This window comes from Pituophis catenifer, unplaced genomic scaffold (assembly GCF_029215685.1).
Source record: "Pituophis catenifer annectens isolate HBS135680 unplaced genomic scaffold, rPitCat1.0.hap2 SCAF_5, whole genome shotgun sequence".
In the NCBI taxonomy this organism is placed as follows: domain Eukaryota; kingdom Metazoa; phylum Chordata; class Lepidosauria; order Squamata; family Colubridae; genus Pituophis; species Pituophis catenifer.
Window position 1 is genome coordinate 87,019,823 of NW_027256885.1, and position 22,505 is coordinate 87,042,327.

The 22,505-nt window shown below is 45.2% G+C and overlaps 1 protein-coding gene across 1 annotated transcript in view; it reads left to right on the forward strand.

The window, feature by feature from the left end:
- STX1B (syntaxin 1B) overlaps positions 1 to 22,505 on the forward strand; it is a 190,891-nt gene that overhangs the window by 82,118 nt on the left and 86,268 nt on the right. The window contains exons 3-5 of the mRNA XM_070944798.1: positions 6,649 to 6,748; positions 8,426 to 8,500; positions 21,214 to 21,287. Coding sequence (XP_070800899.1) covers positions 6,649 to 6,748; positions 8,426 to 8,500; positions 21,214 to 21,287 — 249 coding nt within the window. The remainder of the gene's footprint in view (positions 1 to 6,648; positions 6,749 to 8,425; positions 8,501 to 21,213; positions 21,288 to 22,505) is intronic.

Below are 22,505 nucleotides of genomic sequence, written 5' to 3' on the forward strand. Positions count from 1 at the left end.
TCTGATGACACAATAAGAGCGGAAAAGTGGTTAAACTTTGCCGCTTTTATCGCCACTAGGTAGGTCTTAATATGCGACCTTACCAGTGTTCAGTCAGATTCAGCGAGACTGGCCCTCCAACCACTCTCCAGGCATCTTTTCTGGTGCTTCATCTCCCTCAACTCCTCGGTAAACCAAGGAGCCGCAAGGGATCGGCACCGGGTCAGAGGCCGCAAAGGCACGACTTGATCCAAGGCCCCACCAGCCGCCCGATCCCAGGCAGCCACCAGGTCCTGGGCCGAATCGTGTGCCAGATCCTCAGGAAATGGCCCAAGCTCCATCTGGAACCTATCAGGATCCACCAGGCGCCTGGGGCGGACCCATCTTATTGGCTCCGCCTCCCTGCGGAGGGGTGTAGCAGTTCGAAGGTCCAGGCGGAGGAGTGAGTGATCTGACCATGACAAGGGTTCCATGTCTATATCCCCTATAACAAGATCACTCAACCACTGGCCAGAGACAAAAATCAAGTCCAGAGTGTGTCCCCCCCGTGAGTGGGGCCATGAACTAACTGGGTCAGGTCCATGGCCATCATGGAAGCCATGAACTCCCGAGCCATCCCAGACGTTTCACCAATGGATGGCAAGTTGAAATCACCCATGACTATAAGCCTTGGTGTTTCAACTGCCACCGTGGCTATGCCGTCGAGTAGCTCAGGCAGGGCCGCTGCCACGCGGCAGGGAGCCAGGTATGCAAGCAGCAAGCCCATCTGAACCCCATGACCCCATCTCACAAAGAGGGACTCACATCCGGCAATCTGAGGCACAGTGGTCTCCCTCGGACTGAGACCTTCTTTAATAATAACCGCCATCCCCCCCACCCCTCCCCTGGGCTCTCGGCTGATGGAATGCTCTGAAACCTGGTGGGCACATCTCGACCAGAGGGACCCCTCCCTCCGGTCCCAACCAGGTCTCCATGATACCTGCCAGGTCCGCTCCCCCCTCCTGAATAAGATCGTGGATGAGGGGGGCCTTATTTACCACAGACCTGGCGTTGCACAGCATCAGCCGCAGGCCCAGGTCCTGAGTATCTGAGCCACCTAGTATCCGAGAGGAGCCTTGGGGACCGGGGCGCGCAATTGCTCTCAAACAGCAAGTGTGCGCCCCACCACATGATATGGTCCCCTGCTCCCGCCATATCTGCCCCTCCCAACCACCGTGCTGATGGTACTTCCCTCATTGGGATAGCCCTCCTCCCCCTCCCCATTCCCTCGTCCTGTACCCTCCAAACCATTACCCCATGCCGGGCTCGGCTCTGACCTTGGTGGATTCCCCCCCCATCCCCTTTGGTCGTCCTCCCAGTTCCCCTTAAAAAAATATTAAAAACCCTAATTAAAAAATCCCTTAATCCCTGCTTTGAAATATGTCACCTCTCGGGGCTCCAAAGCCCGTCCTTAAGTTAGGCCTTTGATAACGTGGAATGCCATCGCCGCGAGAGGGGGGCATCTCGCAGCGCAAGCAGGTCTGCCGAGGTATAAGCCATACATAGATGAGAGGTAAAAAAGTCTGGTCAGGAGTTTGATAAATAGTCTAAAGGTACTGGAGCAAAATGGATCTCAGTGCCGGTAAGCTGGACTCCACTGCCCTCTCACTTCAGTGGGAGGAGTCCCGTGTCATTTCACCAAAATCGGAGGTAAGGATCCAAGCCACCCTCTCACGGTGGCTAGCCCAGATGGAAATGGCTCAGGAAAGTCAGATAGTCTATTCCTCCGTTGGTGAAAGGCAGCAGCTCCCTCAGCTCCCGCATGACAATTGCCCAGACTCCCTCCAGCTGGGGGCTCAGATGAAAAAGGAAGCCGAACCATAGAGGCACGATGATATTAAACCCGAGGGAGAGAAGATGTTCAAAAGGGAGGGATAACATGCAGCTGGACACAATCTGGAGGCTGGAAGCCGGAGACCAGGCCATAGACCGGGGGGGGGGAGAGACCAACCGAGGCAACCAGATGACCAGTTTTTTTGGCCGCACTCCAGCCTCTCCAACTCCCAGAACTTCATAAATCCCCCTGATCGTATCTCCCGCCTCCAGACTCCAGCCCCCAGGTCAGATGGTCTATTCCTGGTATAGATGGTATAGATGGTAAGGCCAGAAACAAGCTGACCATATCTCCCCCCCTCCTTTGCTGCTAAGCACCAGGCTGCCACCGCCATCGTCTCGCCATCGAGCCACAGCTGCCATTGCCGCCTCAGCTGCCACCGTCGACACCATCCAGAACCCGGCCCCTCAGCATATCCCTGGACCACCGGAAAGATATCCAGGGCCTGGGAGGGGAGGGCCCGCTCCATGCCGCCGCCGCACCCACAGCCGCCGCCGCTCCAGCCTCCGCAGCCTCCGGCGCTGAAGAAGGCTGCCACACCCAGGCCGCCGTCACCATCCTCCCGCGGCGACTCTCGCGTCAGCTCCGACCCAGCCATGACATTCCGGAGGGCGAAAAAGCCCTCAACAGGCTGGGCAGAGACTCCCACAACCGGGGCTGGAGCCGCAGATGGTCAAGTCAGCTCCCAAGACCCCCAAATGACCAGAAACCGTCCCATCATCGGGCGTATCTCACACAGACAGCGCCATCTTGGGGCATGCGCAGAAGATTAGTCATCAGGATTCCATGTTGTTACATCTGGTGGATTAATTACTACGTCACAAAGTCCTTCTCTACACAGAAGTAGATTACATTTTGTAGACCAGGATACATAGTTTGTTCCATCCAGCCGGGTTACCATGGAAATATTCGATAACTGTTCTTGTGCCATCTTCACTTGGATTAAATTTCACAAACACAGCTTTCTGTATTATTCACATTAACTCTCAGTTTTGCTCTGAACAATCCTAGTTAGTTTTGGGCCCATAACCAATGTTAAGGATATTGGTGTGTTAACCAACCAGCAGAGCAAGTGCACAGAGAAACGGTACTGAGAGCAATGAATACAATACATACAAACTGGTTTAACAAAGCTTTTACTTTGAGTGAAAAACAATTGCATAGTCTTTTTAGTCAATCCAAGTCTTTAGCCATTCAAATCAGTCCGAAGTTACAGAAATCTTCTTACCACACAAAATAGCAGTAGGTAATAAACAGCAATTCAACGCTGGTAACAAATCACGATGGTAGCAGATCCATCCACGATGAGAGCTCCTTCACACACAACGGTAACAGTTCCAACCAACAAGTCAACCAACAATGACTATAGCTCGGCTCTCTACTTATATACAGTTTACACTAGTAATTATTCACTTAAGATAAGTGGAGTCAGCAGTGCAATGACTCAACAGTACAATTACTCAGCATTACATCTTAAAGTTACAGAACTCATTTAAAGTTATAGCACACATATATATGGCCTGGACAACCTGTTAGGCTTACACCATATCCTAACAGTGGTAATGACCGATAAGCATCTTTCAGTGTTGTGTAGCAATGGTCTAAAGTATTGTTGCCTCTAGTGGGACAATTGACATGCTGAAAATATTTTAGACGCTCTTTCCTTAACTTACCTTTGTTGAAATCACCTAGAATAATGGCCAGTGAATCTGGGTATTTGGCTTCAGCCTCCATAATCTGGTCAGCTAGAGTTCGTAATGCCTTGTTTACACAAGCTTGTGGAGGAACATACACAGCAATTAGGAGAAATGAGGGAAACTCTCGTGGAGAATAAAATGGTTTACAGTTGATAAGTAAAGACTCTGTTTTCATCACATATTTATGTATTATAGTTATATCCTGAGACTAGCTGTTGTTGATATATAAGCATAAACCTCCTCTCTTCTTTTTACCTGATGATCCTGCAATCCTGTCTGCTCTTAGTATCTGAAACCCTGGTATATGCATACTGTTGTCGTCAATTTCCTCATTTAGCCAGGTTTCAATAAAGCATAGGACAGCTGCGTTGTAAAAATCAGAATTGCATCTGTTTAAAAGGAGTATTTCATCCATCTTATTAGCAAGTGAACATAACTTAGTCAGAAAGACTGAAGGGAGCGAGGTTTTTTTATTCCCCCTATTCCTTAGTCTATTCAAAATTCCTGCCCTTTTACCTTATCTCCGTTTCCTCTGTTTGTTTGTTTTTTGGTGATCCCTAGCTCCGGGGAATTTGCTTTTTCCTGTGTTAGAATCTCCTCCACGTTTGTAAAGACGGGGGGGGGGGGTGAGGTTACAGAAAGCTGCTCCTTAAAGAAACATTACTTAATTCTTAGCAGATGGTCTTGTGAGTATGAAATCCGTAGAAAATCACAGAGAATAATAAAAAATAAAGAAACCATTAGAGAGCATTTCACCGAGGCAGCCATCGGCGGTGCCATCTTGGATTTATTAAGTGATAGAGGGAGTTGAGACCACAGGAACCTTGGGTGGGAGTGACCATGTCATACTAGAATTCAACACAAACACAAGCAATAGAACACAATGATACCAGAGTCCTAGACTTTAAAAGAGCTGATTTTAACAAACTCAGAGAGAACTTGGGAAAGATTCTTTCGATGAAAATCCTAAAGGGGAAAACAACTCAAGAAGCTTGGGAAACTCTGAAAAATACGATCATGAAAGCCCAGTCCAGCACAATACCACTGAAAAAGAAAAACAGGAAATCCAAGAAGAAACCAGCATGGCTGCACAAAGATCTCTCTGACAAATTGAAAGACAAAAAGGACAAGTACAAAAAATGGAAAGAAGGACACATAACTAGGGCAGAATATCAGCAGATAGCCAGAATCTGCAAAGACGAAGTCAGGAAAGCAAAGGCTCAGAATGATCAAAGACTTGCAAGAAAAGTCAAAGATAACAAAAAAAGTTTCTTCCAACATATAAATAACAAGAAAAAAATCAAGGAAACAGTTGGTCCACTAAAGAGAGAAGACGGCAAAGAAGTAACAGGCAGCAGAGAGAAACCAGAGCTGCTTAACTCGTTCTTTGCATTGGTCTTCACGCAAAAAGAAACAATAGTCCAACCTACCAAAAACATAACTGTAAAAGACAGGCTAGAAATAAAAGTTAAAATAAGCAAAAAATTGGTAAGAGAACACCTGTCTGATCTTGATGAATACAAATCACCAGGACCTGATAGATTACATCCCAGAGTTCTAAAGGAGCTGGCAGATGTCATCTCAGAACCACTGTACCACATCTTCCAAAAATCCTGGTGCACTGGAGAACTATCAGAGGACTGGAAAAGAGCTGATGTGGTTCCCATCTTCAAAAAAGGGGGAAAAACAGACCCAGGAAACTACAGACCAATCAGCCTAACATCAATACCTGGGAGGATACTGGAAAAGATAATAAAAAAACAGATCTGCCAACATCTAGAAATGAGTAAAGTAATAACTAGAAGTCAGCATGGGTTTGTTAAAAACAGATCATGCCAATCCAATCTTATTTCATTCTTCAACATAATGACTAAATTAGTAGACCAGCGAAATACTGTGGACATAATATACTTAGACTTCAGCAAGACATTCGACAAAGTAGACCACGACCTACTTCTTGGTAAGCTAGAAAAAAGTGGGATAGATAGCATCACCATCAGATGGATTCATAATTGGCTGACAAACCATACTCAATGAGTAGTCCTTAATGGTACTACATCTACATGGAGGGAAGTAAGCAGTGGGGTACCACAAGGTTCTGTCCTAAACCCAGTACTCTTTAATATCTTCATAAATGACTTAGATGAGGGAATAGAAGGGGAACTTACCAAATTTGTGGGTGATACTAAAGTGACAGGAATAGCCAACACCCTAGACGATAGGCTCAAGATCCAGATGGACCTTGACAGACTTGAACACTGGGCCCTATCTAACAAAATGAAATTCAATGTAGAGAAAACTAAAGTCTTACACTTAGGCAAGAAAAACCAAAAGTACACATATAGACTTAATAACTTAAGTCTTAATAGCCTTAATACAGCCTTAATAGCAGTAACTGTGAGAGGGATCTTGGAGTCTTAGTAAACAACCAATTAAATAGGAGCCAAGAGTGTGCAGCGGCAGCCAAAAAAGCCAATGCAATCCCAAATTGCATTAACAGAGGGATACAATCAAGTTCAAGGGAGGTACTAATACCACTCTATAAAGCCTTAGTAAGACCACATCTAGAGTACTGCATCCAGTTTTGGTCACCACACTATAAAAAAGATGTTGAGACTCTAGAAAGAGTGCAGAGAAGAGCAACCAAGATGATTAGGGGAATGGAGGCTAAAACATACAATGAATGGTTGCAGGAACTGGGCATGACTAGTCTAGTGAAGAGAAGGACCAGGGGAGACATGATAGCAGTCTTCCAATATTTGAGGGGCTACCATAGAGAGGAGGGGGTCAAGCTATTTTCCAAAGCACCTGAAGGCCAGACAAGGAATAATGGATGGAAACTGAACAAGGAGAGATTCAACCTGGAAATAAGGAGAAATTTTCTGACAGTGAGAACAAAAAAACCAATGGAACAGCTTGCCTTCAGAAGTAGTGGGAGCTTCATCACTGGAAGCTTTCAAGAAGAGACTGGACTGCCATCTGTCAAAAATGGTGTAGGGTCTGCTGGGTGGGGGGTTGGACTAGATGACCTACAAGGTATCTTCCAACTCTGTTAATCTGTATCTGTATCTGATACATACTTCTGTGTTCCCTGTCCAGGTAGAGGAAATCCGTGGCTGCATTGAAAAGCTCTCAGAGGATGTGGAGCTGGTGAAGAAACAGCACAGCGCCATCTTGGCTGCCCCCAACCCAGATGAGAGTGAGTGAAAGCCTCTTTAGCGGCCCTTGCATATGCGTCCTCAGCTGCTCATACATGCACATTGGAAATGCCCAGTATATCTCACTATATCCTGTGGGAGGTTGGAGGTATGGACTGCATGTGTAAGGCCATGATTTCAACCATCTCTCCAAACTGCTGGAAAAGTGGCCACAAAAGACAGTCGGTGGGGTTAGAGAGCTAGAACAGCTCCTGTTCAAGGAAAGACAGCAATGTTTGGAACACAGGCAGTGGGTAAGGTGAGACACAATGGAGGAGTATCACATCATGCAGAATATGAGGGAGGGGGGAGCTTTTTCTCCTCTTCTCACAAGGCTAGCAATGGTGTCACAGAAGCTTTAGGCTGGAGATTTAGAATCAGTAAAAGGGCAGACCTTTGTATAATAACATTTACAAGTAGTCCTCAGTTAGGGATCCTTGGTGCTCTCTGAGCTTGCTTGTTTTCTTGCAGACATTTCATTACCCAAACTAGGTAACATCATCAGTGCTAGTCCTCAGAGAGCACCAAGGATCCCTCATTTCAACCCTGAGTTACAAATATTCTCCTTTATTAGTCCTCAGTTAACAATCACACATTCAGCAACTGTTCATAATTTAAATAGCGCTTATGACCGGTCCTCAAAGTTCCGGCTGTCCTAGCACGCCAGCAGTCACATGATCATGATCCGAATGCTTGGCACCTGATTCACACTTATGACAGTTACAGAGTCCCCGGGCATGTGACCAATATTTGTGACCTTCCCTGCCAGCTTCCCACAAGCAAAGCAGTGGGGAAGCCAGCAGGAAGATTGCAAGTCCCTCTGGTAAATCTCCCCCACCAGGTAGAAGTCACCCCAAGCCTTGCCCTTGTGTTTTGTTGCAACAGCCCCTTGCACACCCCTGTGCTCTCCCACAGCTTGGAAGCAGCAATTTATCTGCCTGTCAGTCTCCTTGTGAGTTGCCTGGAACTTGCGCCTTCCTGCCAACTTTCTCATTGACTTCGTTGGAATTTGGCAGGAAGCTGCTAGGAGGTCCTCATTTAACAACCTGCAAACCTTACTTAACAAACAGTGGGGACTGTCAGGATTGCTATTACATAGTGATGCAGTCACATGAATTTGGACTTTATGAGTGCATCACTTAGCAGTGGAAATTCTGGTCCCAATGACCATCATTAGCTAAGGACTACCTATGCTTAAACTGGTGTTCTCTGCCTTTAGGTATAGTGATGGCCACCAGTTTAGGTGCTTTTAAAAGGAGAATATTTTAGAGGGTACTTGTCTTGATGGCTGCTTATTACCTCCAGCACCATAGGCAGCATATCTTAAATACCAAGTTTTGGGGAGTGTCAACGAAAGAGGGGATACCTCTCTGTACCAGGTTTGTGAGTTGAATGTACCTGATTGACCACTGTGGGACACAAAATGCTGGATTAGATCAGTGGTGGGTTTCTACCAGTTCGCCCCGGTTCCCGCAAACTGGTAGCGGCAGCGGGAGGCTCCGCCCACCCGCCTGGACATCATCACAGATGGTCTGGGCATGCGCGCGCGGTCACAGTTACGAACCGGTAGTGAAGGTAAGTGGAACCCACCACTGGATTAGATGTCTTCTTGACCTGACCCGCATAGTTTTCTTTGGTTTTTAAGCTTCAGCATCGTTTTATTGTTATTCATCTTGCAGAAACCAAGCAGGAATTGGAGGACCTCACAGCTGACATCAAGAAGACAGCCAACAAGGTGCGCTCCAAGTTAAAAGGTAAGAGTTGAAGCTGCAGTTTTATGTTTTGTTTTCTTTTTGTTAGCATAAAGTGTATCTCTATTGGGCTTTCTTTTTTTTTTTTTGACAAGTTTTATTGGTTTTTTCCCCCCCCCAATACACACCCACATATTTTTTGAAATAGAGTATTGACCACATCATATCATACAGGGGTGAAATCTAAAATTTGTTACTACTGGTTCTGTGGGCGTGGCTGGGGGGGTAATGTGACTGGGTGGGTGTGGCCAACTTTTTTTTTACTTTTAAAAGCATTTTTTCTACAACCTTAAGAGGTTGCAGAAAAAAAAGCTTTTAGAAGCCTCTGACGATCAGGCAACTCAGCTGGGATCGCCAGAGGCTTTTAAAGGCATTTTTTTTCTACAACCTCTTTGGCCGAAGAGGTTGCAGGAAAAATTGCTTTTAAAAGCCTCTGACGATCCCAGCTGAGCCGCGCGATCATCAGAGGATTTTTTTTTTTCTTTTAAAAGCATTTTTTCGGCCAAAGAGGTTGTAGAAAAAATGCTTTTAAAAGTAAAAAAACCCAGCCTCTGATGATTGCACAGCTCAGCTCGGCATGCGGGGGGAGGTGCAGGGATTTTTGCTACCGGTTCGCCGAACCACCCGCCGCCATCGCTACCGGATCGGGCGAGCATTTCACCCCTGATATCATATCATATATAATTCATCATATCCAAATATATTTTACTTGGTTACAGTTTCTGCCAAAGTGTTCTTTTTCCATATTTGTTAATCAAATCTTAATTTTTCTATTCTTATTTTTCTAAACAGTATCTTCTTTCAACCTCAAATTCTATTTTTTCTATTCTTAATCATATACATTCTTCTTAATTTTATTTTTTATTAATTCAATCTTTATCTTAATATATTTGAGGACTTCCGGTTTTGCGTCGTGGCGATGGAGTCAGGGAAATAGCGGGGCTCTGATGAGCCCCGCAAAAACCCCGACTGGCAAACCACCGCTGACAGGTCTGTGGACCGATCCTGTCCTGAAGGGACAGGAGAAAGAGAGGGACCCCTTGGGTGGCTGAGAGGAACAGGCAAGTTCCTCAGAGGCCGGAGGCAACCCTCTGAGTCAGCGGCGGGGGACGGCAGCCATGGCGCCTGCCACAAAGCCGCGACAAATTGGGACAAGAAATGCACAGGAGGAAGGAAGAAAGGACGATGTGCTTCAGAGCCGGGTGAGTGACACCAACCCAGGCGAGAAACAACATGTGAATAAGGATATTTACAAATAAGACCCCCAGCTTTACCTAGCGGCTGAAGATCTGAGGGGCTTGAAGATCTTGCAGAATAAGGAAAGGAGTTAAAGACCCTTTAAGAAATTTACTTTAGCACTGATTGATTGGAATGAATTGCTTATTAACCAAATGGAGCTGGATATTCGAATTTTCTTGTTAAAACTGAAATGGATTTGACTTTTGGAAAAGAGAAAAGTGATAATTAAGGATTTGGCATCTTTAAAAGCCAGACAAAGAGATTAAACGGACAGCTACATAAATGTTTCAAAATGGCGATTGAAGCTGTGACTAAGTGAAAGTGTTGATTGCGGAAACTTGTTTTTTCCAGAAAAGAACCTATTTGACTTGTTACATATTGTGGATTACTTTGAAAAGAACTATGGTTTTTTGAACTTTGGAGATTCCTATTCTGTCTTCTAATGGCTTTACAAAGAAAGAAGAAACCCAATGGAACTAATAAACTTTTAACTAACTGGTGCAGCAACAAAAGGTCTGGCACAGGAACGGAAGTGGAGAAGCTGATGGATTTTACTGAAAACAGACTTTACAATAGAATTAAAAAGGATATGCAGAGTTTTAAGCATGGAAGTATTGACTTTGAATTGAAATGCTTATGGACAGATAAGGAAATGAAGAAGCAAAACAGATAAATCAGATAGCAATGTTTGAATGCTTAATTGTTTAAATGGTTCAAAGTTTAAGTGAGCTTTAAATAAAAACAAAAAGTGCTTATGGTATAATAAAGATAGAAAATAAAAAATAAAAGATAATTAAAATAGAAGTGGGAAGTTAAGGTGACTAAAAGTGATATCTTCATAAAAGCATAATTTAATGTAACATGTTTTAGTTTTAATTTGATAACAAAATGGTGGGTGATAATTATGATTAATTGTTAATTTATTTATTTATTTAATTTGTATACCGCCCTTCTCCCAGAAGGGACTCAGGGCGGTGAACAGCCAAAATTAAAAAACATACAAATTTCATTTCATTTCATTTCATTTCATTTCATTTCATTTATTCGAATTTCTATACCGCCCTTCTCCTTTCGGACTCAGGGCGGTGAACAGCCAGATAAAAAACATCTATACAAACATCACAGTTAAAATAAAGTTAAAATAATTTATAAATTTGGCTCATAATTTAAAACTTGTCAATTAAAATAAATATTAAAATTTTAAAACTAACCCTAAAATCAGGACAGACCGGCTAGCTGAAAAAAATGAGTTTTTAGGGCCCGACGAAAAATCCGGAGGTCGGAGATCACTCGTATCTCTGGGGGTAGATTGTTCCATAGGGTAGGTGCCACCACAGAGAAGGCTCTCCTCCTGGGGGTCGTCAGCCGGCATTGTCTGGCCGACGGCACCCTGAGGAGGCCCTCTCTGTGGGAGCGAACCGGCCGGTGGGAGGCTATTGGTGGCAGAAGGCGGTCCCGTAAGTACCCTGGCCCTAAGCCATGGAGCGCTTTAAAGGTGATCACCAACACCTTGAAGCGCACCCGGAAGTCCACCGGAAGCCAATGCAGCTCGCGCAGGAGAGGAGTCACATGGGAGCGCCCCGTCGCTCCCATAATCCCCCGCGCAGCCGCATTCTGCACCAGTTGGAGCCTCCGGGTGCACCCCAAGGGGAGCCCCATGTAGAGAGCGTTACAATAGTCCAGACGAGAAGTGACGAGTGCTTGAGTGACCGTGCGTAGGGAGTCCCGGTCCAGAAAGGGGCGCAACTGGCGTATCAGGCGAACCTGACAAAAAGCCCCCCTGGCCACGGCTGTCATATGCCCTTCTAAGGACAGCCGCGCATCCAGGAGGACACCCAAGTTGCGGGCCCTCTCTGTGGGGGCCAATGATTCGCCCCCAATAACCAGCGATGGCGTCAGCTGGCTATACCGGGACGCCGGCAGCCACAGCCACTTGGTCTTGGAAGGGTTGAGTCGAAGCCTGTTTCTCCCCATCCAGACCCGCACGGCCTCCAGGCACTGGGACATCACTTCCAAGACATCATTGGGATGGTCTGGGGTGGAAATGTACAACTGAGTGTCATCAGCGTACTGATGGAACTCCACCCCAAAACCACTGCTCCCGCCATACCTGCCCCTCCCACTCAGCGTGTTAATAGAGAAGCCCTCACTAGAGGGCATTCTAACAGTCCCCTTTCCCCCAGAGTCCGCACCCCCTATGGCACCATTAATAGCAACCGGACTGGTCTGCAACCCCCGTGGGTTTTCCCCCAAACCCACATAACCTCCCCCACCCCCAGAACCCCTTAAAAGTCTATTTAAAAAAGTCTTTAAAAAACCCCTCAATCCCCTTTTTGCGACATGCCACCTCTCGGGGTCCCAAGATCCATCATTAAGGTGGGCCCTCGATAACATAGAGGGCCAGGCCTGCGAGAGGGGGGAATCTCGCAGCGCAAGAAGCTTTGCCCTAGAATACATTTTAACACTAGAGTGATAATACAAGTTTGGCCTAGACATGGCCTAGGGGTTTCTAATGATGGTTTCAGATGTCCAGGAAGCAAGACTAAGTTAATCACGGTAATGGGTAGGAGTCCTCACGTTCAGTCCAGCTGAGGGAAACTATCCAACCACCCTCTCACGGTGGTTGGCCATCCTAATCAAGGCAAGATGGAAAAAGTCAGAAAAAGTCCGAAAACCACCCTCTCACGGTGGTTTGGGCTTCCTGGCCCTGGAAAGATGAGTCCCATCCGTGGCGAACGAAGTCTGGAGCTGGCTCCATCCATCCTCCCGTAACTGCCTTGTCCTCCATACAGCCAGGAGACAGGACGAAAGACAGAGCCAGGTCCCAAGCTCTGGGGAAGAAAGTCCACATTGGCCAATAGGCCGATAACAGGGCCAGAAAAAGGGAGGGGGGGGAGGCCATCCATAGCGACCCAATACTTGAGCCGTCCACCAGCCTCTCCAATCCCAGGTCTTTCCATACAACCCTTAACATCAGCCATGTATCCTTCAACCCCTGAGCACAATGGGGTTCAGCTCCCCCATTTCAATGTCAAGGCTTGATGTTCCTCTCCTCTCCTCCAACGCCAACAACTCTCCAGCTCTCCAGCACCACCGCCCTCAACCTGGTTGCCACGCAGCAGCCGCCATCACCACAGCGTCGTCCTCGGTGCCGGCCACACCCAAGCTCCCAGCGTTCCCCAGCGCCCCCAGAACATCCAAAAGAAACCCCCAGGGGCGTCCAGGGTCAGGGGGGAGCTCGCTGGGCATCACCGCCGCCGCCGCCGCCGCCAACGCTCTGGCCGCCGCCGCCTCGGTCAAGCATGGAGGAAAAAAGCGGCGGAGCCGATGCAGCCGGGCTGTCGGCGTTCAGCCTCGGCGTTCTTCCACCCGCGCCGTCTTCCGCTCGCTTCTCCCCAGCCACGAAGTTCCGGAGGGCGAAAAAGCCCTCATCAGGCTGGGGAGAGACTCCTCCAACTGGGAAAGGGGTTGCCGATGTTCATGGCAGCCCCAGAAGACCCCTGCCAGTCCACGAGCCGCCCATCCCTAGACGCGATTTAGACGGGCGTCGCCATCTTGGGGCATGCGCAGAAAATACAAATACAAAAGTTAAGATAATTAAAAAGAATTAAATCACTAGCTTCCCAATTTAAAACCCCCAAATCCATAAAATTTAAAATCCCAATTTAAAAACCATTTAGGCTAGGCCGGCTTGATGGAATAAAAACGTCTTCAGGGCTTTTATGGAAGGTCCGGAGGTCCAGGATCAATCGTATTCCAGGAGGCAGCTCATTCCACAGGGCGGGTACCCCCACAGAGAAGGCTCTCCCCCTGGGGGCCGCCAGCCGACATTGCCTGACCGACGGCACCCTGAGGAGGCCCTCTCTGTGAGACCGTATTGGCTGGTGGGAGGTTATCGGTAGCAGCAGGCGGTCTCACAAATACCCTGGCCCTAAACCATGGAGCGCTTTAAAGATGAGAACCAACACCTTAAAGCACACCCGGAAGACCACCAGGAGCCAATGCAGCTCACGCAGGAGAGGTGTTACGTGGGAGCACCACGTTGCTCCCACAATCACCCGCGCGGCCGCATTCTGCACCAGCTGGAGCCTCCGGGTGCTCCTCAGGGGGAGCCCCATGTAGAGAGCGTTGCAGTAGTCCAGGCGTGACGTGACCAAGGCATGAGTGACTGTGCACAAGGAGTCCCGATCCAGAAAGGGGCGCAACTGGCGTATCAGGCGAACCTGATAAAAAGCCCCCCTGGCCACGGCCATCATATGCTCTTCTAAAGACAGCCGTGTGTCCAGGAGGACGCCCAAGTTGCGAGCCCCCTCTGTGGGGGTCAGTGACTCGCCCCCAATAGCCAGCGATGGCACCAGCTGGCTATACCGGGACGCCGGCATCCACAGCCACTCGGTCTTGGAAGGGTTGAGCCGAAGCCTGTTCCTCCCCATCCAGACCCGCACGGCCTCCAGACACTGGGACATCACTTCAAGGGCATCATTGGGGTGGTCTGGGGTGGAGATGTACAGCTGAGTATCATCAGCGTACAGATGGCATCGCACCCCAAAACCACGGATGATCTCACCCAGCGGCTTCACATAAATGTTGAACAGAAGCGGCGAGAGGACCGACCTGTCAGGTTTCGGTTCTGTCTTAAAATAAGTTTCATTTTCAAGCGCAGTCTCTAATGAATCATTCTTTAGTAAGAACAGAGATAGCCGACATTTCTGAGGCTAATTGCAGCTCAACTGGCCCCTCCTTCCAACCCCCTCCTCTTCCGCTCTCCAACCCGATTTCTCATTGGCCATTAGCCAATCCATCTCTCCGTCCTGGCACGTACTTCTCACAGGAATGTGACCCCCACCCTCATCCCCCAGAAACCCCAATCTCTTGCATGCAGAAAACTAGGTAAAAGTTCATCTCAGCAATAATTCAGCGCTTCTGGTCTTCATGACAGCACTGGAAGAGAGCATAAGTTTGAGTGCTGACACGACCCTTGCGGCACCCCGCAAGCAAGGCGCCTCAAGGTCAACCTCTGCCCCCCTGCCAACACAGACTGCGACCGGTCAGAGAGATAGGAGGAGAACCACCGCAACACGGTGCCTCCCACCCCCAATCCCTCCAGCCGGCGCAGCATGATACCATGGTCAATGGTATCAAAAGCCGCTGAGAGGTCTAACAGGACCAGAACAGAGGAACAACCCCTGTCCCGAGCCCTCCAGAGATCATCCACCAATGCGACCAATGCCGTCTCCGTGCTGTACCCAGGCCTGAAGCCGGACTGGCATGGATCTAGATAGACGGTTTCATCCAGGTACTGTGGGAGCTGTTGCGCAACCACACTCTCCACAACCTTCGCAACAAAGCGAAGGTTGGAGACCGGACTGTAGTTTGCCAAAACAGCCGGGTCCAGAGAAGGCTTCTTGAGGAGGGGCCTCACCACCGCCTCTTTCAAGGCGGGAGGCAAGGAACCCTCACTCAGAGAAGCATTTATAATCCTCTGGAGCTAGCCTCGTGTTACCTCCCGGGTGGCCAGTACCAGCCAGGAGGGGCACGGGTCCAATAAACATGTGGTTGCATTTAACCTCCCCAGAATCCTGTCCACGTCCTCAGGAGTCACAGGGTCGAACTCATCCCAGGTAACATTCTCAAGACCAGCCTCAGTCACCCCGCCAGGATCTACCCAGTCAGAGTCCAAGCCTTCCCGAATCTGAGTGATTTTATCGTGCAGATACTGTGCAAAATCCTCAGCCTGCCCTTGCAGGCTGCCCTGTATAATAAGGTATACAGATGGAAGTAATAACTGAGATTAAATTTAACACATGTTGGAAATGATTAATATTAAGAAATAGATGGGGATACACCCTGGAAGAGTATAGCTGGAAACAGTGGATTAATAGACAACATATTGAAAAAGAAAATTTTAAAATAATTTAACAGAATAGTAGTTGGAGTTATGGAGGAGAACATGCTGAAAACTCAGCCAAAATAATGTAATGCTGGAAATTAGCCAAATAATAGGTGGAGTTATGGAGGAGAATATGCTGAAAACTCAGCTAAAATAAGTAATGCTGGAAATCAGCCAAATAATAGGTGGAGTTATGGAGGAGAATGCTGGAAATCAGCCAAAATAAAGCATGCTGGAAATCAGCCAGAATAAGAGAAAATGCTGGAAATCAGCCAAATAATAGTTGGAGTTATGGAGGAGAATATGCTGAAAACTCAGCCAAAATATGTTATACTGGAAATCAGCCAAACAATAGGTGGAGTGATGGAGGAGAATGCTGAAATTAGCTAAAATAAACTATGCTGGAAAATAGTAAAATAATAATTGGAGGTATAGAGGAGAATACATTGAAGAATTAATAAGGGGTGAAAAAGAAAATGTTGGGCGATAATTAAAATGAAATGAAAAACTTTGAGATGTCTGTGTAAAAGTTTAAGATTAAAAGATTGGATGAATTGGGTCTAGAAAACGAGAAAAATAGAAAGAAATTTTGATTAATAAATTGAAATAAAAATTGAGTTGTATACATTTGGAAATTAAGATTCGTGGTGATAAAATTGTAAGGTAAATATATAGATTAACAGATTAGACTGTTTTTGTGTTTAATGTTGATGTTAAAAGAAGCAATGGAGAAAAATTTAGACAGAGCGGTATTGAATTTTGGTTTATAATTGAATTTATAATTGAATATAAAAATGAGGTTTGCTTTAGTAGGAAATTAAGATGTATGATGAGATAATAGAAAGACTTAAATTAAGATGTTGGAATTCATGTTAAAAATATCTGTCTTCATTTGTAAAACTAGTATACCTATTTGTGACCGGACCAAGACTTCGTTCTTGGGGGAAAAAAATTTTTTATGTTTATGTTTGAAAAAAATAAAAAAAAAAAATTACAAAAAAAAAAAATCTTTATCTTAATATATTTAAACATGTTTGGGGATGCCTTTCTTCCATTTCATCTTTTTTGTTTTACAGCAATCTTTCTTCTCCTTCTATTCCTCTCCCTCCCTTCTTTTGTCCTTCCTACCTTCTTCTTCCCTCCTCTCCTATTCCTTCTCTACTTCCCCTTCCTTTCTCCCCCTCCTCCTTTCCTCCCCACATCTAACCTTCCCTCCTACTCTTATTCCCCTTTCCTTTCTTCCTCTCCTCTTCCCTTTCTTCTGTTTCTCTCTCTCCTTCTCCCTTCCTTCAATCTCCCTACTCCTTCTTCTATCTCTCTCTATTGCTGTATTAATTTTCAATTCAGTGCTTTTTTTCTATGGTGTCCAGGCATCCCCATTTTTCTCTCCCTTTATTGCATATATTCCTCAAAATATTTTAAAATTCTTAACATTATGTTTCAACTTGTTTCATTTTTACCTTAAAATCTTTCAACTTAATTAACTTTCCTCCTCTTATTTCCATTTCAATAGTTATTTTTCTCTTTTCCTAATATTTCAATTACTTCCTGATATTTTAACATATAGACCATTTCTATATCTGCTGGTCTACTTACAACAATTTCTTACATCATTTATTTAACATTTCAATTTCATTTCTTACTTCAATTTCCTTTGTTTTTTCAATCTTTAGCACACATTTCTTTACTTTCATTTCAATTTTATGTCTTAATTTCAATTAAGTATTCCCTTTTACAGTAATCTATATATTTATTCCAGTTTGTTTCTTACATACCACGTCTACTACTAATGCCATTCCCTTAAATCAACATATCACTGCTTTAATTCCTTTCTACTACATTTTTTTTCTTTCCCCTTTTAACCATTTTCTTTTACACTCTCCTGAATTCCATTTTTCTCCCTTCTCCCATTCACTTATTTCTTTCTTCCTCTTCTTCTTTTTGTGTTTATTATATCCTCCTTCCTGCATCTTTTCTCTAATTTTTAACTTTATTACCCTTTTAGTTCTCCCCCTTTCTCTTTTCCCATTTCCTTCTCTTTTATTCTTTTTTGAGAGATATTGCCCTCTTTCTGTTTTTATTTTATCACTGTTAATCTCAGTGTGATCATCTATATTTTTCCCTTCAATTATTTTCTTTTCCACATTATATTCTTGCTTCTCATTTATCTTTTCTCTTTCATTCTTTTTGTATTCTATCCAATCTTCCGCTTCTTTGTTTCCCTTAAACGCTTCTTGCACCTTTTGCAACATCTCCCTCAACTCCTCGTACTCATGTTTAGTTTAGTTTAGTTTAGTTTAGTTTAGTTTAGTTTAGTTTAGTTTAGTTTAGTTTAGTTTAGTTTAGTTTATTTATACTTATATGCCACCCTTCTCCCGAAGGACTCGGGGCGGCTCACAAAGATAAAACAATAAAACAGTAAAATTACGACTAAAATACTCAATTAAAATCCCCCCAAAATTAGTTAAAACTCCCATCAGATCAGCAAATTTGTTGGAAAAGCCATGTCTTCAGGTCAGCGTGGAAAGAACGGAGGTCGGGGGCCATCCGGAGCCCAGTGGGTAAACCATTCCAGAGGGTCGGTGCGCCCACAGAGAACGCCCTCATCCTGGGCGCCATCAGCCAACATTGTCTGGCCGATGGCACCCGGAGGAGGGCAATCCTGTGTGAGCGCACTGGGCGGTTGGAGACAGGCAGAAGGTGATCCTGCAAGTACCCCAGGCCCATGCCATGAAGGGCTTTATAGGTCAGTACCAGTACCTTGAAGCAGATCTGAAGGACCACCGGTAACCAGTGCAGCTCGCACAGGAGAGGTGTAATACGGGAGTAATGGGAAGCCCCCGTAACAACCCACGCGGCCGCATTCTGGACCAGTTGGAGCCTCCGGGTGCACCACAAGGGCAGCCCCATGTAGAGGGCATTGCAGTAATCCAAACAAGAGATGATGAGAGCATGGGTGACTGTACGGAGGGCATCCCTGTCTAGGAAAAGGCGCCACTGGCACACCAGGCGAACCTGTGCAAAAGCCCCCCTTGTCACGGCTGTCAGATGGTCGACCAAGGACAGCCACGAATCCAGGAGGACGCCTAGATTGCGAGCCTTTTCAAAGGGAGTGAGTAACTCCCCCCCCCCATCCAAAGTGATGGGGGCGCTAGACCATGAGATGCTGGTATCCACAGCCACTCCGTCTTGGAGGGGTTGAGTCTGAGCCTGTTCCTACCCATCCAGACCTGCTGCTGGGTCTGAGGCTGATGCAGACACTTCAGGGAGTTTGCAACCTCCCTGTTCATGCCTGCCTGTGCTTCCATTCTTCACTGTCCCTACAGGACAGCTATGATCCCTGGGGATCCCCTAAAGCAGCTGAGATATCAGCATTTTCCAGGAGCCCCGGAATTTGCTGTACCGCCACTGACACTGGCCACACCCCTCCCTCCTCTATTGGGCTTTCAATGAAGTGCATGACTTAACAGCATCATGGTGATTCTTAACATTTTAAAGTCAGCCACTTTTATTCCTATCTTGAATTATTGCAAAGAAAACTACATTGATCTGTTTAAAGTCACAAGGAGCTGAATTCAACCTTCTCGTACTCACCCACCTGTGTGCCATAGGACTTCCCTGTGGCACCTGCATACCTGCCCACCCTTCATAGCATCTGCCCACAGCACCATGTATGCATATGTACTCCACATCACCTGCCTGTGGCACCTGCAGCAGCCACTCACCCACCTGTGCTCCATAGCACCTATCTGCAGCATCCACACACCTGCCCAGAGCACCTGCCCATGTCACCTGCATCCTCACCTATAGCTCTCTGCTAGCCTGTTTGTCTGAGACACCTACCTCTTCCCACGTCATGCTCCCAGGAAGTTCTTGGTTAATTACTTTTGCAGTCCTGGGGTTATGACAGCAATTGGACTGTTGGGATTGCTGACGCTAAGTGAAGTGGGCATGTGATGTGTTTTACAACCGCTTCACTTAGCGATGGAAATTCCAGTCCCAATTGCCATTGTAACCAAAGTACTATGTGTACACATTTTACTTTCTCTCTCACACACATACTTGTCCAGTTAATTAGTTTGTTAGGTTTATATATTGCTTTTCCTCCAAGAGCTCAGGATAACATATGTCATACTCCCTCCTCTGATTTTTATTCCCACAACAATTATGGAAGATTGTTCTGAAAGGTGATGACTGGCCCAAAGTCAGTTCAAAGCTTATTTGGATTTGAATGTGGATTTTTGTGGTCGAAGTCCAGCATCTTTCATCTAGGCCTTTGACAAGGAAGAGTAAGACCCTGCACTTCATCATGCTTGGCATCTTTTATCTTTACATTTTATGTTTTAATGATTTGGTTGTAATTTCTTTGATGGTTGAGAGAATCATTGAGACAAATTTAATAACAAAGTTTAAGACAAATTTAATAGCAAGTTTAATAAATTATGTGATAAATTTTAATTAATTAATTGCTACAACATATTGACTCTTGAGTTACAAACCTAAGATAGTTTGCAAAGCTTCAGTTATATTATCACAGCAAAGGATGATTGATCCTCAGTTAAGGAGAAGAAGAGGCAGAGGTGGAGTCAAGAGAGGACGCAGTCTAGAATCCTTATGTGTCCACAAACACTTCAAATCCAGCCCCCCCTTGAATTACGTTGATTCTTATCTAATGCTAATTTAGTGCTGACTGTTAGTTGATTAGATTCTTGTGTATAGACTTGAGAAATAAATCTTCTTAACTGGAACTTAACTATGGTTCTGATTCTTTGTGCCTTTCTTGACCTAGAAACTTTCATGGCTCTGTTCATGAAGGGATCAGATAGGTGGAAACACACTAAACTGCAGGAGGATGCCCTAGTGTGCACAGTAAGGAAGATGACCTTGACAGAGATATGCAGACTCTATTACCTAAGCAAAGCAGGCTAAAGCCTTTTTAGATTTAGAACATCCAGATAACATTCAGAAATAACTCAGACAAGACACTTCTCTAATTCAATGAACTATAAAGAGGAGGTGCAATACAATCAGACTTGCATGGTACTGTTATTCTAGCCAATCTCAATAAAAGTAGTTTTAGACATCCTATGGCGTTGATTTCATGGTGTACTGCTAGGTGGAAAAGACCTTGTGAGACAGGGGAACATGAAGCTGCCTAGTGAATGGTCAGATAAGAGACAGCAAAGCCTGCAGCTGCAAAATGGTAAAGGAGACCATGGGAGAATTGTACTTTCAGACTTGTTAATTGATGTCAACCTTACCAGGTAGACCAAACAGAAAACAACCAGATAAACTAATTTTACTATATCATAAAGTTTCATTAACAAAATCTGTCCATTTTTCAGATACGACCTATGTTATCTGACTATTCTCTAGGTAGCATCTTTTCCTATTGTTTCACAAGGTCTTTCCCACATACTATTGCAGCCCCTGTCTACTAGTGGGGCTGACACCTAGCCTGAGAGACTTCATCTGTAGCTCACCAGCTCACCATTAAGGGCAACAATTCAGATGTCCATTGCACTAATTCACTGGTTTTTCATTTCTATACTACAGCTCTGATTCTTCATCTATTTTCTTTCTCCAGCGATTGAGCAGGGAATTGAGCAGGAAGAAGTGCAGAACCGATCCTCTGCTGACTTGAGAATCCGGAAAACACAGGTACTCTACTTGGATCTCCTCCAATGGCTGCATTTTCCCTTTATGTTCTTTTCTTCATTTTCCAATTTTGTTTTTCCCATAATCTTGCTTGTGCTAGTTTCTTAATTTAGGGATTATGCTCCTATTTTCCTTTTGAAACAACTTCCGAATTGGCAATTCTTTTTTTAAAAAGAAGATTGAAATGAGGCACTGATTGCAGAATTGAGGCATTAGAGGTATAGTAAAAAGCAGGGTTGTACAACCATGGCAACTTTAAGACTTCAACTCCCAGAATTCCCCAGCTAGGCATGCTGGCTGGGGAATTTTAGGAGTTAAAATCCATAAGGACACCCTAACCCCTTACAATCCTTAAATCAGGACCAAATGCAAAGCTAGCATTGTCTCCTTCAAATGTATAGCTCTTGACATGCTGGGTGAAGACAAGTGTGGTCCTCAAGCCAACATAAATTGGGTATCCTATGTTAGAAAGGACAAGGTCTATATTGCAGCTGTGACACTCCTTTGCCATCTCTTTTCCTTATTCAACTCATGACCCCAATTACAGCTGCCACCCAATAAACAGCCAAAATTAATTCTTTGAGCTGATGATGCAGGAGAAGAACAGGCTGAGCTGGAAGGCAGAGTTAAATGTGTCATTAGTTTGGAGTCATTGTGTTGCCACAAGAGACAGGTCCCTGTGAATTCTAGTGCCAATTTAGCTTTGACCTTTAGTTGACCAGATTCTTGTGTATAGGTAGCAATAATAAACTCTTCTGTGGATTGAACTCAATAAATGTGCCTGATTATTTGCCCCTGACAAATGACTTTTCTCAGTCAATCAAGCTTTATATATTTTTCAATCTGATTATTTTACTATTCTAAATTTCCTTGATTTTGAATAATTCCCCCAGGGCATATTCTTCAAAGGTGCACAGTGCTGTTCTACACTTAGAATGGCTTATCTAAAACAGCAGATGCCTATGAGAAAGAATAACAATATGTTGTTGTTTTCAGCAACACACATGTGAAGCCCAAGTTACGATGCAGTTTATCAGCTGCATTATTAATAATTAAAAACTGCAGTCATGTTATTAGGATCCTCCTCAACAACAGCTCCTAATCAGCTGTTCTAGCCAATCTCTTTATGTCAGGGAATTTGCGCAGCTGGCATCCAAATGAAGTCAAAGATATATATATATATATATATATATATATGTTTATGTAAGTTTTCACGTGTAT